A 19,971-nucleotide genomic window follows, 5' to 3' on the forward strand; every position below is an offset into this window, starting at 1 on the left:
GTATTATTCATATGTTTACAAATAATTTTAAAAAGCAATGAAAAACAAACATTTTGTGATCTTCAAGTAAAACCTAAAAGTCAACAGATTAGTTTTACTGTCTGAAGCAGAACATGTGATTATATTTAGTGTATATTTGCAGTATTTGTCAGTCTGAAGAGCTGAGGATCACACACACGGCCGAGAGAGAGAGAGAGAGAGAGAGCACAGAATGAGCATGAAACTTTCATATGTCCTGTCAGTTGAGCAGCCGGAGCTGGAGGGAGATGAATGTTCACGCATTAGTTATAGAGCGAGTTTCTTTTCCCGCTCTGCATTATTAACGGATCAATCTATTAAAAGACACCATCAACTTAAGATCCTTTAACTGGACTCTCTTATGTCAGATCGGCCTCTGAGCCCACGGCCGGGAGAGCATTTGTTTAACTGTGTGTGTGTGTGTGTGTGTGTGTGTGTGAGAGAGTGTGTGTGTATGTGTGTGTGTGTGTGTGTGTGTGCATCCATGAGTGGAAGAGTGAGTAGGTGAGTGAGTGAGTGAGAGAGAGAGAGAGAGAGAGAGAGAGAGAGTGAGTGAGAGAGAGAGTGAGTGAGTGAGAGAGAGAGACAGAGAGTGAGTGAGTGAGATTGAGTGAGTGAGATTGAGTGCACTTTAAAAAAATATTTTCAAGATTTGTTATCACAACATATTTTCTTTTGTCAAATCAACTTTATAATAATTTATTTAGTTGAAATAACTTATAATTTTGAGTTTCTGATGATTAAATTAATCTCCATTGCATTAACTCACTTTTTCCAGTTCAATCAACTTAAAATTTTAAGGCAACCCAGGTTACTTACTTTTTTAAGTTAAACAAACATTACAGTGTGAGATTGAGTGAGTGAGTGAGTGAGTGAGTGAGTGAGTGAGTGAGTGAGTGAGAAAGTGAGAGAGAGACTGAGAGAGTGAGTGAGTGAGTGAGTGAGTGAGAGAGAAAGTGAGTGAGTGAGTGAGTTAGTGTATGAGTGAGTGAGTGAGTGAGTGAGAGAGTTAGTGTATGAGTGAGTGAGTGAGTGAGTTAGTGTATGAGTGAGTGAGTGAGTTAGTGTATGAGTGAGTGAGTGAGTGAGTGAGAGAGTTAGTGTATGAGTGAGTGAGTGAGTGAGTGAGTGAGTGAGAGAGTTAGTGTATGAGTGAGTGAGTGAGTGAGTGAGAGAGTGAGATAGTGAGAGAGAAAGTGAGTGAGTGAGTGAGTGAGTGAGTGAGTGAGTGAGTGAGTGAGTGGATCCATGAGTGGCAGTGAGTTTCCCGCTTGTCAGAGTGATCAGTGAAGTGGGGAGTGGATGTGATTGGATCGTCACTCGTCTGAGGAATTCTCTTAATGTTGGAAGTCACTTCAAAAGTATTTGGACACTTAAGATAAACTTGAATTTCATGAACATTACATATACACACGATTTGGAGAAGTCTCTTCTGCTCACCAAGGCTGCATTCATTTAATAAAATAAATAAATAATTAAAATTATTAAAATATAAAACAGCTGTTTTCTATGTGAATATATAGTAAAGTGCAATTTATTGTGATCAAAGCTGATTTAAATATTCATCATCATTACTCCAGTCTTCAGTGTCACATGATCCTTCACAAATCACTCTAATATGAGGATCTGATGCTCAAGAAACATTTATGATTATTGTCAGTTGTGCTGCTTTTAGAAACTGTGACCCAAACTTCTTGCACAGTTGTGCACAACTTTGCGTGGTTTGAAAGAATAAAACAACATGTTAAAAATGAAAGAAAGTGTCAATTAGCAAATCAACGAAGGATCGTTCAAAAAAGTGAGTGAAAAGAGAAGTTCATGCATCATTTGAGCAGATACACACACTCAATTTGATATTATGACATTAAAGCAATGACATTTAGACATCTTTACGAATGACTTAAGTGAACAAATAAAAAGAAAACAATTATTTACTTCATAACCACAGCTTCGCCAATTGAAACACACAAACAACCGCAGCATAAAACGGCAACACTATATAATAAAAATGATTGGGGCAAACTGTGCCACTCAAAACAAACATAGGCTATTCTCTCATGCTCAGTCAGCAACAGAAGTACACAGAAACCTTTCTACTGGGATTCAGTAATAATACTTCATCTGATCACGTGCAATACCTAAACAAGATTCGAAATGTTATCATGAGCGCTTACAAATCTGTCGCTCGCCTAATAAAGTCACAGAGCAAGTGACAGGGAATTATGATCATATTCATATTCAGACAGATAATTACCCTCTAATCAGCTCTGAGGAAACAGCATCACTAGCATATTTCTCAATACTAATGTTTCATTGAAAATGAGCAGACATAAACAAAACATGCCATCAATGGACGGATCCCAAAAATGTGCAGGTTTATTATATATATGATATATATAGGTTCCCATGATATATAGAACCTTTTTTGCATGGGATCATTTAATAGTTAATTGGTTTTTAATTGCAACTAAATTTGATGTATTAGGCAGCCCTTAAACATGAAAATATTATGCAATCATTAAAGACATTTCTCCTAGAGTTCTAAATAGAACCCCACGAAAAATAATCAAAACGGTATTTCTATAACGTAAAAATACGGTACATAAAAAGCCATTAAAGAGTGCACACGTGTGTGTGTGAGCGGACAGAGAGGCCAGGGGTCTTACCGTGAGTCTGGGTATTTGGTGAGGGTCGCCAGGCTGCTGGTGTACATGTGTCCGCCCACGTCGATGTGCACGGGCGCGTTGGCTTTGGTGAGCTGAGCCGGCAGAGGAATCCCCTGAGACGCCAGAGGAGAGACCGGAGACCGGGTCAGAGACAGGCGTGACATGCTTCTCCCTTCCTGGAAGCAGACAAACGGGAAAGCCATGGAGAAACTCGGATGCTGATGCTGATCCTTCACGGTGCGTTAGTGTCTCTCCCACCTTGAGCGCCCGTGCCAGACTTATCAGATCATTTTCTCATCTGCCCCGTCGCATATTTAGCTTACAAATTATTGCCACAGCTCTAATGAAGTATGTTTGCATCCTTTCACTGGTGCGGCCCGAGGGCAGGATACGAGGATGTTTATTAACACTGCGGAGAGAGAGGGAGAGCGAGAGAGATACGCGAGGTGTTCGCCTCCGGGGATGGGAGAGAGGAGGGGGAAAAAAAACGGAAAGTTTCTAATTAAAGGTCGTGTTATGTGCTAGACGTGATATCCTCCGACACCTCAGCAACCAATCTGAACATTTGGGAAACGAGGGCATTGTGCGCGCTCACGTGGAATACCAGGAATCACGGATGTTAAGGCACTTTTTACCGTTTTCGACCAATTTAATGCGCAATCTGGTCTACTCTAGTCTCTCTACAGAGCAATTTTGAAACTTTGCATTGTTTTAGTCAGTTTGCATTAAAGAATCTGCTAAATGAGTGACGATTTAACACACTTACTAGACTAGAGCAAATGCTCCGAATAAATCTATGAGACTGAAGGTGAGAGCGTTCACACACAGACACAAGTTTTTAACTCTGAATGAAAAAGCAAGCCTTTTATTTCACTTTAACCCTGTGTGAACTTAAAGGCTTGTTTGTACAAGTCCAAACCCCACCTTACTATGATCCACATGGAAATAGCCTACGACTTAACATATTCCAGTTGTCTTAAAGAAAGACCGCTTTATTGTGAACCTGGAGTTCAAAGGGATTTTAACGACAAGTTCTTCCATGCATTGGCTCATTTGTGTGCCACCACGCAGTTCTTTTACCCATACATGGTAAACAGAAGGCGGTTGTTCAGCTCGAGTGCTGGAGGCCATGCGCTGAAGGCAGACGCGCAGTTTTCCAGGGTGTTGCCATCAAGCCCTGAGCACTAATGTTCATTTAATACATAAGCACGATGATACATTACAGATTCCATTGAAAAAAAGAAAGACTTAAGACGTTTTGGCATATGAAGCTATCCCTCATCTCCATATAGCCACGGGCGTTGTAACCAAAAGCCCAGATACTAATGCCGAGGGAATACAGTGGATTTACCCCTCTCCCTCTCTCTCTCTGTGAGTGTGTGTGTGTATGTTAATAGGAGGGACCAGGTAGAAGAGTAAAATACTAGGCTAAAGTCACAGGAAAAGGAAAATTAACACACACACAAACTCATGTCCAATACCCCACAGCCTCAACTATGAAAAATACAACATATTAATAACGAACGATATTGTTGACCTTCCTGCAATGTTCAATATTAGTGTAAAAACCTGAAAAAAAAAAAGAAAAAAAAAACATGCTATCACATGTTTGAGGAGTAAATAGATTGTAAACTTTTTAGGTAGATGTTCCAAACCCATCTTGGCCACATTGAACTGGTTTGTCTACTGATCGTCAAACTTTCATCGGGTTTTCCTGTCAAATAAACAACGCGCAGTTAATCGTTAAAACGCCTGTCAGACGTTCATGGAAAACGTTTAATGAAACTCACACATAATAGGCTACAATGAAATCAACGCTTTTTTTCCCGCTTTCTTTCTCCAGTTTCACTTCGGTGCCCTACGGGTTAAAACTTCAATTCAGATCATTTCACAACATGGCGTCTCTCTCACAGCGATAAAGCTTCAGGTATGAGGCATATCCACCCAACAACACACATTCTCGCTGCCTGGGGGGTGTTTTAATAAGGTTAGAGAATCAGAAAAGCTCGAAATATCTCACAGGACATGATGCGTAAATGCGTTTCGAGGACGCGTCGCGTTTACGCGGCGTTGCAGTCATTCTCGGTAAAACACAAAAGCACCATCACATTGACCATCTACTCTACATTGAGATGAGATTTAATTGGAAATGGTACCGTTTCAAACATCGTAGGTGTCCGAATCGCGATCCGAGTCCGGTTCAATCTGCTCCCAGATGAAGGATTGCGTTGCTCGCTCGCAAGTTTCTATCCGATCGAGCTATTATGTTCCTGTCCGGATCGAAAACCTCGTCAAACTGCGTTAAAACGCGCCATATATGATGGCCGTGTGTGACTATAGCGAGCAGCGCTTCAGTGGTCTGGACGCGTTCAGAGCTCGAGCGCAAACGCGCGCAGGACTGTCTTACCTTCTCCAGGAGACCAGAGCTCTCCTTCCCCCTCTTGATCTTCTTATTTCTTAACACTCGCGTATATCAGCCTCGCCACTGTCTTTTTTGGCCACGCTGAATCTGCTGCTTTGCTTATGGGCAGAAGAAAGCCAATAATCCGTCTCTAAATCAGAGCAGAGCCGAAAGAAGAATTCTGGCTCCGGGCTGCGCAAACGCCTCTGGGGCCACAGGATTAGAGGACAATTAACTCAAACCGGAGCAGACTCATTGGAACAGATGCAAACCTGATATTCCCCCTCGATTATTTAGCTCTTTCGCAAAGTAAAAATAGCTGCCGAGGGTTTAAAGTTCAGCGTATAAAGGTTTACGCATCAGGCAAGTGTCACCGCGCCGTTCCTGAGACTTTGGAGAGGCAGAAAGGCTGATTTTAATCATTGTCATTTCGTCTGATGTAATATTCCCCCAGGCTCTTTCGCAAAGGCAACACATTTTCCTTCCCTGAACGAGTAAAAGTCTCTCTAGCTAAAGCAGGAGGCGCACTGGAACTTGTTGGTAAAGTGGCGATAAAAGACGCGTAGCTATTGCTTTTTAAACAAAGCAAATAATATGTGGACCTGGACGCGGTGCTCATGCATGCGGCGCGTTTCCCCGCACTACACTCTCTCTTTGCTCTAATGTCTGCGAGAATTGTAATGGCAAATTTCCTGGAGGCCATTAAAAGCAAATGACGTCTGGACATCATTCACCGCGCGCCCTCGCAGTGTGCCCGCAGCCAAATGCGCCATTTCAATTATTGCGCACGGCTAGATGGAGATGTCTGTTCCAGGATCTCTCAGGGCAGACGCGCACAACGTCAGTCTAAACCCACACAAGCACACAATCTTACACTTCTCTCGCTAGATTCTCGTTTATTTAACAGCAGGCAAACAAATAAAGACAGTTGTGCTGGGCATCAGTGCGCGCGCGGCAGCCGCGCGTTCCCCGCGCAGGTACTTGCTTATTTATTTATCTGAATGTTTGTTTATTTGCGTGTAAATAAGTGTGAATAATTGATGTTGCGCTGAGACCCATAATTACTGTAGTTCTCACATGCAGGACCGAGAGGCTTTTCATGATGTTTGGCGCCTACCCGTGTCCGTTTGGACGAATGACAGGAAGACGATAGAAAAGATTAGGCTAGTGTTCAGTAAAATAATGGAGGAACGACAAACAGAACATCACGATTTCCAATAAGTAAAATATAAAGAAGTAATATAGAATAATTATAGCTAGTTGTCATATCGAGTACAAAATTTTAATTCATATTGACCACATGTGACAACATGCCCCAATGACGACACATGTGGTAGGTTGTCACAGTGGAACCTGCAAAAATATATATCAGAATGAAATATTCAATAAAACAGCACTGGTGTTTCCTGTATGAATAATAAAATATAATTATATACAGTAAAAGAATGGAGAGAAAAACAGAACGATGGATCATCCTGATTTCCAATAAGCAGACTATATAGAATAAAGATATAATTGTCATTTTATACACAAATATTAACGTCTCAATTGAACATTTACAAAACACTACTGAAAGGTTTGACAACATGGCCCAATAGCAACACTACAATGGAAATATTGATCCGAAATATTAAAGCACACAACACCTCTAAAACATCGTTCTTCCTTATTTTTGTTTTATTTTGTCTTGATTATCTTAATTAGACGTTCCTTTTAAGTTAATAATATAATAATTGTGTTCCAAAGATTAAAGTCAAATTGCATTCTGTACAATGTAACAAAATTGTAGTTTCTACTTAAAGTAATTGTTCATTAAATGTTACGTTTAGTCAACTATAAAGTGTTCAATTTACGGTAAAATACCGGCAGCTGTGGTTGCCAGAAATTTACTGTATAAAAGACTTTACAGTAACAAGGTTTTAGAGACTTGACTTAAAATGTACAGAATTAAACCGTATTTCATTATCTGATATAATGTTAAATTACCGTCCTATTGAAGTATTAATATCCGTTTTGTACCATCGTAATACACTAACAACCAACAATCACAGCAGTGATGAGAGTCACATGATAAATGGAAGCTCATCTCATAAGAAACTTTATATTAATATATCAGACATGTTGAATATATAGAAGCCGCACAGTGTCATTCACTCAAACAATAAACACCATCATGGTAACACACATGAAATTTTAAGAAGGCAATAAACATTAATTTAATAACATTAAATGTCACATAAAACCCTAATGTACATAACTGATTAGAAAAAGACTACGCAAACGAAGAAACAAGATATTTCAACAAAAATACATCAAATGTGAAGTGTCACGCAGGGAATTGTGGGAATATGTTTTTTCACTGTAAATTATACGAGTTGTTAATTTTCACTTTCAAAAACTGTAAATTTAACGGTATTTTTCAGTAAAATTACATCAAAATTATATCTATCAGTTATTTACCGTATAGGTTCTGTTAACCAATTAACAGTTTTTCACTGTAGCATTTTTACAGTCTTTTACTGTTAAAACCAAGATAATTGTTTACAGTCAACTTGGATATTTGAGTTCTCAAAAAATTAAATCAATCAAAGTTGTGACAGCTAATTGCAACAATATTTTTTTACAGTGACTGGCGCTTCCTGTATTAATAATAAAACACAATGCTTTAGCAGGACTTTTATTATGTAGTGCTCATGGCAAAAAGTTCCATTGATCTGAACAGATAATCCTCCCTTAACATCTGAAACACATAGAACAAGATTGTGTTTCAAAACAACTGCTTAATTGATTAGAAAATAAGACAACCTGCGCAATCCTCCAGGTATCAGACACACACACACACACACACACACACAGATGAGCGGAAGAAAACGGGCCCCAGGGCCAGAACGTGTTTTCCTCAGGACTTGTGAACAGAGGTTTGTAGATTCTCCTTCATTAACACAACACGCCTGCAGTTTCTTCAGTGTGCAGAAGATGCTGGAAGTTTAAAGATTTAAACTGCTTACAAAAGTCGCCGCGAGTGTTTTTGTTGCCATCAGTTAATTCCTTTAATTTATGTGTTTTACTGTGCGGTGTGTGAGAAGCAGAAGTGGGTCAGATTCCCTGATGAAACACACGAGACTCGCTCGACAACTGACAGTGATATCCAGAAAACATCCTTTCAAATGATTTCATGGGCAAATCAAACCTGATGAATATTGAAATAACAATTAAATTAATAATGTTTATTTTACAGATTGCAGACGCACGCTCAAAATTGCTTAAATCACCTTTCTTTCCTATTCTGACATTATTCAGAATAAACCGGTTGATTAGATAATTGCATAAATGAGGTGTTCCTTATAATCCTGTAATTGTAGCATAATTCATATTTAGCATTTGTAAGCCTACTGGACATAATGGACTTTTTGATGTTTTTATTAACAAATCTGATGTGGACTTCCATGACTCTTTCTGCCGCTGAACACTGTTTATTGGTTTATAATTTTAAAGGATACATTATAAAAGCTTTATTGTGTCTATTTATTGTTCCAAATATTAGTTTCAATAGCTCAATTTGCCATTCATTTCTCATTTTAAGCTCAAATGTGAAGATTAGAAATGCATTGAATTGCTTGACGAGCATTTAGCTGATGTTATCCAAAGTGACTTACAATGTTTTCAAGCTTTTATTTCTGAAATACATTTTTAGAAAGTTACACTCTCAGAAAAAAAGGTACAAAAGCTGTCACTGGGACTGTACCTTTTCAAAAGGTACACTTTTGTACCCAACGGCTGCATATTGGTACCTTTGTGGTACCAATTACATATTGGCGCCTGAAATGTACATATTAGCACCTAAAATGTACATATAACACCTAAAATGTACATATTAGCACCTAAAATGTACATATTAGCACCTAAAATGTACATATTGGCGCCTGAAATGTACATATTAGCACCTAAAATGTACATATTAACACCTCAAATGTACATATAACACCTAAAATGTACATATTAGCACCTAAAATGTACATATTGGCGCCTGAAATGTACATATTAGCACCTGAAATGTACATATTAGCACCTAAAATGTACATATTAGCACCTAAAATGTACATATTGGCGCCTGAAATGTACATATTAGCACCTAAAATGTACATATTAACACCTGAAATGTACATATTAGCACCTGAAATGTACATATTAGAACCTAAATGGACATATTAGCTCATAAAATGGACATATTAGCTCATGAAATGGACATAGCACCTAAAATGTACATATTAGCACCTAAAATGTACATATTAACACTTAAAATATATTAATACCTAAAATGTACATATTACCACCTAAAATGTTCATATTAGGGTCTAAAATGTACATATTAGCACCTAAAATGTATATTAACACTTAAAATGTACATATTAGTACCTAAAATGTACACATTACCACCTAAAATGTACATATTAGGGCCTAAAATGTACATATTAGCACCTGCAATGTACTTATTAGCATCTAAAATGGACAAAAGTTTACTTTTTAAAAAGGTACAGCCCCAGTGACAGCTTTTGTACCTTTTTTTCTGAGAGTGTATCTGAAAACAATGTGATTGAAATTTTTTGCTTGTTATTTGATGACATTATTGAAATATTGATGCAATTTGCTAATTCCTCTCGTTTCGCTCAAGTTTGTTTCTTCTTAATGGATATTTCACCCAAAAATGAAAATTCGGTCATTAATTCCTCAACCTCTTGTCGTTCCAAACCATCTTCGGACACCACTTTGACGCAAAGAGATTGAAAAACTAATATGAATTGAGTGGTTTAGTCCAGATTTTCTGAAGAGACTCGATCACTTTATATAATGAACCGATTGAATTCACACAGCATGAATTTTCATTTTTGGGTTTTTAATGTCATTCCAAATCCAATTTCAGTTTAACTCACGATGTGTTGTGGCCAATTCAATTCAAATGCACACTTATGAATTATTATCCCAATAAGGTCAATTCTGAATTCCTCGTTTATGCCGTAGCGCGAGTTGTCCCTCAGTGAATCCGTCATGAGAACATCACGAAGGCTTGTCGTTGTGCATCTGTCTTTGATGAATCCCTCGCTCCGGGCGACTGCAGTGCCTATAAAAGCAATAAAAGCCAACAATGGCTTTTCAAAAATTAACGCAGCATCTCCATATTGATGAGGAAACATATCCAATCTTTGCTTTTGCCTTTCTTTAAATGTCACCGTGATGGATGCCATATTTCCAGCATGCCATAATCAACTGTTTTCTGATATTTTGAATAATGCTGCATTTGAATTATAGCCAGCAAAAGGAATAATCACTCAAATATGGGAATGCACATGGTGGTGGTGGGAGGGCCTGTATGTAAATGAGCGTGTATGCATTAATGCATGACCCTTTAAGAATAAGAATCAGGCCTCGGGGCGCTAAAGCAGGTGTTGTTAATAGTCACGCCGGAAGCGCTGAGCCCAAACACACTGGGCTATTTCCAGCCCTGCATTTCAGCGTCTTGTTATTATTTTACGGTTATCTGAGCACACTCAATGCGCTTCATGTTCTGCTGTGTGTTGCTGTGAAATGGGTTTCATGGACGTCCTCTATATTTTGATGTCACTATCAGAGAAGTGTGTGCATCTGGGTTTATTGACCAGGTATTTCCAGGTCTTATTATTGCCGAGACAGATGCGGCCCATTATTACACAGGCTTTTTAATTAGCCAGAGAGCGCTGCAGGACTACAGGGTGTGTGTGTGTGTGTGTGTGTGTGTGTGCAGGAAATACTTCTGATTTAATCATTACAAGACTTTTATACCAGGAAGTTTATATATACAGTACATATTTGTCCTCTCTAATGTCTTCCCAAAAGACGTGCGTTTATATATTTCAGAAGTAGGACCTACACACACACACACAAACTCTCACTCACTCACTCACTCCCTATGAGGGAGATCCATTCATCCTGATTCCCCACAGCAGCCTGTCATAGTGACTGATATGAGAGAGAGAGAGACCCCCTAAACTCACTAACAAAGTACCGATTTAGACAACAGAAGGGGTCTTTCTTTTCATCTGTGAATTATGTATCTTTATTTATGCAAAATGCAATGCATTCAATTTTAACTCTCTTCAGTATTTGATTTAATTAAGTTTAGTTAGTCTTCTGTTTTACTATTTTATATTTGAGTCTGATACTGCTTTGCTACTCCTGGTTTAACGTTGCTCTCATTTGTGTTGTGTTGTTATATTTTCTGCTGTTCTGTAAAGCACTTTGGCCAGCCAGTGGCTGTTGTAAAAATGTGCTATATAAATAAAATGAACTTGAACTAGATCAAGACCAGTGTCTGCTTCCATAGTAATGTAATGAACGAGCTCCGATTACCAAGACAGTGCTGCCGCCATGTGGTCACTGTTCCTCATTACACCTGAACACTTCAGTCACGTGTGCACTGCATGAGAACAACTTTCAAAATGAAGATAATAATTGAGAAGTTACTGCATCTCACAGCACCATAAAATAAATAAATAAATAAATAAATAAATAAAAAGTTTGTATAAAGATGCACACCATTCAAAATTTGGGGTTGGCAAGATTTTACAATGTTTTGAAAGAAGAATATTCTGCTCAACAAGGCTGCAAATAGCCTATAATCGATTTTTTTTAAGACCCAGTAAAACAGTGAAATATTATTATAATTTAAAATAACCTTTCTATTGTAATATATTATAAACTTTAATTTATTCCTGTGATCAAAGATCATTTTATCATCATTACTCCAGTCTTCAGTATCACATGATCCTTCAGAAATCACTCTAATTTGCTGCTCAAGAAACATGTCTGATTAGTATCACTATCCATCCCTTAGTTAATAAAATAAACAAAACTCATGTTTACAGTAGGCTAATTAATAAGGCAGGATATTCAAGGAGGAATTAAAGCGTTACAAGGCCTATATGTATCTATCTAGGCGTGTTATTCAAGCTGTAAAGTGTCGCAGTTTTGCCCACATTCCCAGATTTTGTATTTTTCACCTTGTAAACACTATCTTTATGCCATGCAAACATTTGTGTTTTTTTCTCTTGTTTTTAATCACACAGCTGTGCTAACACAAGTCTCATGCTAACACATTTAGCCTATGTTAAAGTGGTGTGACTGTACTGTGTGTAAATGTTTTTATTGTGCTCAAAGCGTTTATTCATATTTTAAAAGACGAGTAAACATTTACAGATAACATTTTTGTGTTGGAACGTTCTCTTTAGAACCAATATTGAACGTTCCCGAAACGGTAATGGTTTGAAGACGGGAGTAAATAATCCAATTACTGCTCATTCTCACCTGACGGTGTGTTTGTTTACATTAAAGACTCGTTCATATGCGAGACGCGTGTGTGTGTCCTCAGGATCTGATGTGATTTACTTACAGATTTAAGATGAGATCATTGGATGCAGATGCTGTGAAATTAATCAGGGTGTTATGGCGTTCAGTAAAACCTCATCCAACACGATTTACTCTCTCCTCCACAGTGAACGATTGACCTTTAAACAACATGAGACGACATTTATCTCACGTGACACAGGATGACAATGAGAGAGAGAGAGAGAAACAAAAGTTTATAGAGTTTAACCAGTCTATGGATGGCATTGTGGGACTTGAGTTTATCCTGATTTTAAAAGTAAAATGTATGTGCTTGTGTGGGTGTGGTGGCGCATTGCTGCCACATACATATTATTTTTCCACTCAATAATGCCATAATGAGAGTTACAGGTGGGGTAATTTAATTTGCATGGAGGCTAGCAATAGCAGCTAGCTTTGAAAGAGCTAGCTGAGAGCATCTCCAAAGACACGCCTCCTTCAAAACACATGAACATGTAACTTACAGCATTCAAAGAGATGGTGTTAACTACCTCATGTCTCAAAACACATAAAAATAATAATGAACATAACTTAAAAGAGTATCACCTGATTCATTTCAACGTTTATAATATTGCTATCGAATTCGAGTCACAAACTAATCCAAGTATGTCACTGGTTTCCATCCTCCTATCCCAGTAACAGTAGGCTAGTGATGGCGTGAATACAGTAAGCTCGTTGTTTTGGTTCAGGAGGGAGTGTAAAAGCTGGCTGATGTTTTGGTTGAAGCGTTTAGTGACTGTCATGGCTTTATAAGCCAGAGCAAGCTGGAAATGTTCTTTATTCATAGTTTGGAATAAACAATGTCCACACAATAATATCCATTTAATGAAATATATCTTACAGAGTTTGACAACATGTGGATATGGTAAGAACCACATGTTCCTGCCACCTTTCCCTTCCTGATCCAACCCACGTGGAGTTATGTGATGCTAACAGGTGACCACACCTACACCAGCAGTGCACACCGCCACCTAGTGGTTGAGCAATCATTACATTTGGCTCCAGTGACCTATAGTATCAGCTTAGCACGTAAAACTTTTTACAGTTTGCGTTTTGGCCGTTCATTTACACAACAACAGCGTTTTGGGTGCCTAAAAACGCAAACTATGGTTATATAATATAACTATGGCTAAAAACGCGAAAAATGGTTATTTTTTCAAATAATGATCCCATTATTGTCTCTGTGTAAAGTACAAAAACGTGAATCGTTGAAAACGGTGACGGTGTGGCGAAGGCCCCACTGAAGAGAAGGGTCTCAGCTTAGGACCCCATTAGAAGCCAGTATGCCTGATCTAAATCTGTTCTTGCGATAACTTGTAGATAGCGTGAGCTGTGTTGGCGTTATGTAGCTTGAATGCTAAATCCCGCTGCTATGTGCAAGATAAGATAAAAAATAAAAGATAGCAGTATTTACTGTATTTAGACTTTAACATATATATATATAAAACTTTTTAGTAGTTAGTTAGTCCAGAGCCCGTCTAACGGAGAGCCTTGGCACTTCCTATTATTGTGTATCATCTTGGTTGCAGTTCCATTAGAATTCCACTGGAGGTGATCGCGGGCGAGAGCAGAATGAATGGGAGTCTATGGGGCTAAACGGCTAAATGTGTCTCTTTCACCTGCTTGTCGTTAAATTAACATAGATTTTATTGTTGATTCCGCATGTTCAATATAGATTATAGGCCAAAAGTCGAATGAACGAGTAGCTACTTATGTCCTTTTGATTTCTTACAGGTTAGGCCGTTATTGGCCGGAAGATGCTAGAATTCTGCTATTGTGTGACGTCATCACAGTTTTGAACGGATTTTTAGAACAGATAAGTGAACTTAAACATGCAATTTTCAGCTGAGTGTATTATCTTAGCCTCTTTTGAATGCAACTTTCAAATTACTTGACAAAAAATTACATCCTGAGAAAAGTGGATTTCTGCGGGTGAAACCCCATTGACTCTCATTCATTCTGCACTCGACCGCGAGCGCCCCCGCATGGACAGAAACGCGTTACTGCAGCCAGTCCAGAACCCGGAAGTAATCAGCCAGCGCCAATTCTCTTCTGGTTAGACATAAAATAAGACACCAAAACACAGAAAATGTCCCTTTTTATATTTTTTTAATTATTGTAAAATTATGCATTAATTGTTATTTCTTGCACTTAAAAGAATACATTTAGAATTTAGTTTTAAAAGGATTGCAAAATTTACCTATTTATATTAAAATATATATAATGTTAAACAATTAGGCCAAATCAAAATATCTAAATTATTATAACATTATAAATTAAGACATCAAAATCTTTGCTCATAAAAAATATTCAACATAATATATAAACGTGTGCATGTGTATTTTCTTGGATGTGGTTTGCAACACTTGATATGTGTGATGCTCCTGATCACGTACAGTACGATGTTCACACAAATACATTTATGAAACATGACCCATGAAAAAGACAAAAAAGGCCAAAGACAAAATTCAGTTTATTCACTGCGACTGCAGCTCTTCCTGAAACACTGGCAGTGTCAAATAAGGCAAAGGGCTTATAGATCATATGGATTTGTACAGTTTTGCACCAACAACAGTTATACATTCACCAGTTACTGTATGTGTGATATCGTATAGATCTATATACATATTCTTAAAGAAGTGTGAGGGACGCAGGTGACAGAAGAAACACTCACGGTTATAAAGCTGATTCAGTCTTCATATGACATAAATCTATTCTCTGTGATCTCTAATAAAATAAAATGAAATAAAAATATATTATGCTCATCATATATATAGCTCTTAAACTGTTTGCATTGGATAAATAAAATCTTTTCAGTTCCATAGTCATTTAATATGCTGTGTGTATGGAAATAAACTCACGTAAAAGACATCAGCGTAGTGTTGGAAACACACACACCCACGCATTCTTATAGTCTAACATCATTTTTAGGATCTGGTACACACACGTTGAGCGATTGATTCACACACACCCGATTCGGTGACTTCAGAGATGAATTAGCACAAAAGCATCGATCACATCTAAAGCCATTTTACAAATACATAGAAAAATATAATCCTCTGAATGCCCTTTTTACAATTATAGATAAATTATAGATTTATCTGAAAATATCAGTGTAGTAGTGGTGGAGTGTGTTCTCTAAAGGGAAGTGAGTGGTCTTCTTAATATATATGTATATATATATTTATTTATATATAGGGGAAAACTCTTGCTAAAATACCATGGTGTATTGTATATTCATGTACTATACTAGGCTATACTTCAAAATATAACTTCATGGTAGTGTTCAAAAGATATGGTATTACCATATGCGTACTATGGTTTTTACAAAAAAAAAAAAAAAAATACCATGTACATTATGTAGTACTATGGTATTAAATATACCATGGTACATGAGAAGCACTCCTACATTACACTTCTATGTTGTTTTATGTTCTTTGCAATTCTCAGAAATACCCTGAAATATTGTAATAGATGAAGTTTATACCACGGTATATTTCAAAATACCACAGTAATACTTCACTGCATCATAGTGCACTGCTTTTTTGTTGCAAAAACCTTGCTAACATAGGAGTAATACCATGTTATTTTTGTAAGAGGTGAAATCTATAACACAAGAGGATCATTTCACTCTCACAAATGTTGCCCTTTTCTACATTTATGATGTAAATATATAGTCTTATTTGACCAATGAAGCATAACAGGCGACACAAAGCAACACGTTTCTGTCCTAAACTGAGATATTTGGTCAATTACTTGGTTTCTACTTGTGATGTCATGCTTGATAGCCCCGCCCACATTGGCATCTCATTGGTCTAAAATCCCCCTTCATACACTACCATTGAAAAGTTTACGGTCAGGAAGATGTTTCATGTTTATGGACAGTCTCTTCAGCTCACCAAGACAGCATTTAATTGATGCTGATGCAAAAACACTGTAAAAACAGTGAAATATTATTTAAATTCAAAATACCTTTTTTTTCTATGTAAATACCTAGAAAATGTCATTTATTCCTGTGATCAAAGCTGAATTTTATCATCATTACTCCAGTCTTCAGTTTCACATGATCCTTCAGAAATCACTCTAATATGATGATTTGATGCTCAAGAAACATTTATAATTGTATTATTTATTATTTTCACTTCACATTTTTGTGGAAACAGCGATAATTTTTTCCCAGGATTCTTTGATCCAAAAAAAAAAAAAAAAAAAACTTCTGTAACATTGTAACAAAATCTTACTGACCCCAAAATTTGTAAAAGTTCTGTGCATCTGTATATTAAACCAGTAACACTTTACAATAAGGTTCATTAGTTAACATTAGTTATAACATAAACTAACCATGAGCAATTCATTTGTTGCAGTATTTATTAATCTTTATTAATGTTAGTTAATAAAAACACAACTGTTTGTTCATGTTAGTTCACATTCACTAATGATATAACAGGTTAGTATAATAATAATAACAGGTTAGTAAAGGTTGAAACTAATATTAACTAAGATTAATAAATGCTGAAGTATTGTTCAATCTTAGTTCATCTTAAAGGAGTAGTTCACTTTAAAAAGAAAAAACAAACTTTTGCTGATAATTTACTCACCCCCGTGTCATCCAAGATGTCCATGTCTTTCTTTCTTCAGTCGAAAAGAAATTAAGGTTTTTGATGAAAACATTCCAGGATTTTTCTCCATATAATGGACTTCAATGGGGTCCAAACGGTTCAAGGTCCAAAAGACAGTTTCAGTGCAAACTACAAACTGTTCAAAGGGCTTTAAATGATTCCAGATGATGAATAAGGGTCTTATCTAGCGAAACGATCGCTCATTTAATAAATAAATAACAAAGTTTAAGTTTTATAAGCACAAATGGTCGTTCGTGACCCTCCTGTTCGAACTCGTTCATCAAAATGAACGAATCTTTTTCCGAGTCAATTCGTTCGTTTCATTCGTTGAATGAACCAAATGACTCGGAAAAAGATTCATTCGTTTTGACGAACGAGTTCGAACAGGAGAGTCGCAAACGCGCGTCACAAAACAGAGCGAGGCGAGCATTTGAGCTTATAACTTTGTTATTTATTTATTAAATGAGCGATTGTTTCGCTTGATAAGACCCTTGGAATTGTTTAAAGCCCTTTGAACAGTTTGCAGTTTGTGCTGAAAGTGTCTTTTGGACCTTGAACCGTTTGGACCCCATTGAAGTCCATTATATGGAGAAAATCCTGGAATGTCTTAATTACTTTTCGACTGAAGAAAGAAAGACGTGGACATCTTGGATGACACGGGGGCGAGTAAATTATCAGCAAAAGTTCAGCTCAAAAGTGAACTACTCCTTTAACTAATGTTAACTAATGAACCTTATTGTAAAGTGTTACCATTAAACATTTGATAGTTCTGATTGAGTTTTTACAAAATGTATGCCGTCAGTTAAATAAAGAGCATTTTGTGCAATCTCCGTCTGAATCTCCAAGAGGATGAGACTGTGTGAATGTGGATTAGTTTAATTAGAGCGTCTGCGACGTAACCAAGCTTCAGTAGAGATCCTTGTAGGGTTTGGAGTAGTTAAACATCAAGTAGTCCATGTAGTAGAAGTCATACGCTCGCTGGCGCTCCGAAGCGTTCAGCTGGGAAAAGTAAAGCTGCGTGATCTGAGTGGAAGTTCTGGCCGCTTTGGGGTTCCCGTCTTTAAACGAGGGGTACGTCAGGTTCTCCGGCGCCCCGATCTTCCGTAAAACGAAGTTGGCGTCTTCCTCCAAGGTCTCGACTTTCCCGATGAAGTCGTAGTGCAGGTGGCAGGGGCTGCAGAGCTGGTTGGTTGCTTCCCAATGGATGTCCATTCCCACGGGACGGTGCACGTCCAGCAAGTAGTGGATGAACTCCCGAAAGGTCACTCCGCTTCCCGTCTTCAAAGCCGATTGCGATGCGTTCACCCTGTATTTGGAGATGATGGGCTTCCCGAATACGGGATGGTAGTAGGAATTCGGGCTCTCGAATTTGTCCCTGAACGCGGACACCAGGCGCTCCATGGGCTCGCGTACGAACAGAACTTTAGTGTACGTTTCCAAACGCTTGCTGATTCCTTGCCGGTCGAAGCTGTCCAGGCGTTTCAGGTGATTGTCGTAGTGAACGGACACGTGATTTATGTCCCGCGTGGAGTTAGCGACTCCGGCTAGCACCATCAGGAGCCTTTTCCAGTTGGAGCATCCGGCTTTCGGGACCTCGCAGTACAGGAGTTTGTGTCGGTCCTCCACGTAAATGCGCGACACGTGATGCGGCGTAATCGTCCGAGAGATGTTACTCCGATATTTCCCGCAGACCTCGCGTACGATCCGGCGACGGGACTCCTGAACGTCAGAGAGACGCCGCGAGATCTCCGAGTGCGACGACGACGACGAGGAGTTTGTGTGCACTGGACTGGTCTTTAGCAGTTTCCTGTGGCGTTTGGTGACCTGTTGGGAGCCCGGGTCGTGTTCCCGGGACCCCGGTGTGGGGGCTTGGCGTTTCCACTGGGAGTCTGGGAGCTGCATGGGCACGATGGGGTCGACGTCGCCCTCTTCTGAACGCTGGTGGAGTCTCACCATCTCACTGAACTGGCCACACTGCTCCTTCAAACACACACAAGACACACCCATCAGCAAACTGACATTATAATGAGACAGGACTGTATTCGTTCTGTTATATTTCAACCCAAAAAGAAGAAAATTCTTTATTTTCATGTGAAAATACATCATTATTTTAATGTGAAGGAAATTATACTCTCTCTCTCTCTCTCTCTCTCTCTCTCACATCGACCATCACCATCAGATCACCCTTTTCTATTTGTTCATCTAGCTTTTATAACTTATATACAGCAGCCAAACATAATCTAAAGAAAATTATGTGAGGGTCAAGAGCCCAACTAAAGCAAACACTGATCACCATAATGGTGACTTAAAATTCCGGTTTTCTCCTTCAGTGATTCCTGATTCTGCTTGTTAACATCGGGTGTCTTCAATAATGCTCAATCATCACTCAAATATTCATTTAATTATCCCATTAACTTTACACTGTAAAAAACTATTTTCAAGATTTGTTATCACAACATATTTTCTTTTGTCAAATCAACTTTATAATGATTTATTTAGTTGAGATAACTTATTATTTTGAGTTTCTGATGGTTAAATTAATCTACTTTATTGTATTAACTCACTATTTCCAGTTCAATCAACTTAAAATTTTAAGGCAACCAGGTTACTTAGTTTTTTTTTTTAACTTTTTTTTTACATTGTAGTAATCACAACATTTTTCTTTTGTCAAATCAATTTAAATAATTTATTTGGTTCAGATAACATATAATTTTGAGTTTCTGATGGTTAAATTAATCTCCTTCATTGTATTAACTCACTTTTTCCAGTTCAATCAACTTAAAATTAAGGCAACCAGGTTACTTACTTTTTTAAGTTAAACCATCAATATTTTTTACAGTGTAACACTGCT

The 19,971-nt window shown here is 38.0% G+C and overlaps 2 protein-coding genes across 10 annotated transcripts in view; both read right to left on the reverse strand.

The window, feature by feature from the left end:
- Positions 1-12,644, reverse strand: part of kctd15b (potassium channel tetramerization domain containing 15b) — a 31,542-nt gene extending 18,898 nt beyond the window's left edge. For 2 of the 5 annotated variants that reach the window (XR_016145411.1, XM_039684282.2), the window contains exon 1: positions 2,685-3,317. Coding sequence is in view for 4 of the 5 variants with exons in the window: in XM_039684282.2 (XP_039540216.1) it covers positions 2,685-2,887 (203 nt within the window). In the remaining variant the exon portion in view is untranslated. The other 3 variants (XM_039684285.2, XM_039684284.2, XM_039684283.2) reach the window with 3 other exon arrangements.
- Positions 12,645-17,702: 5,058 nt separating this feature from the next.
- The window catches only part of chst8 (carbohydrate sulfotransferase 8), a 185,792-nt gene continuing 183,523 nt past the window's right edge, over positions 17,703-19,971 (reverse strand). For 3 of the 5 annotated variants that reach the window (XM_039684044.2, XM_039684046.2, XM_039684043.2), the window contains exon 4: positions 17,704-19,100. In XM_039684044.2, coding sequence (XP_039539978.1) covers positions 18,027-19,100 — 1,074 coding nt within the window. In that variant the 3' untranslated portion in view covers positions 17,704-18,026. Of the gene's footprint in view, positions 19,101-19,971 lie in introns of all 5 variants that reach the window. The other 2 variants (XM_039684048.2, XM_039684047.2) reach the window with 1 other exon arrangement.

Source organism: Pimephales promelas, chromosome 10 (genome assembly GCF_988280905.1).
Source record: "Pimephales promelas chromosome 10, fPimPro1.hap1.1, whole genome shotgun sequence".
In the NCBI taxonomy this organism is placed as follows: domain Eukaryota; kingdom Metazoa; phylum Chordata; class Actinopteri; order Cypriniformes; family Leuciscidae; genus Pimephales; species Pimephales promelas.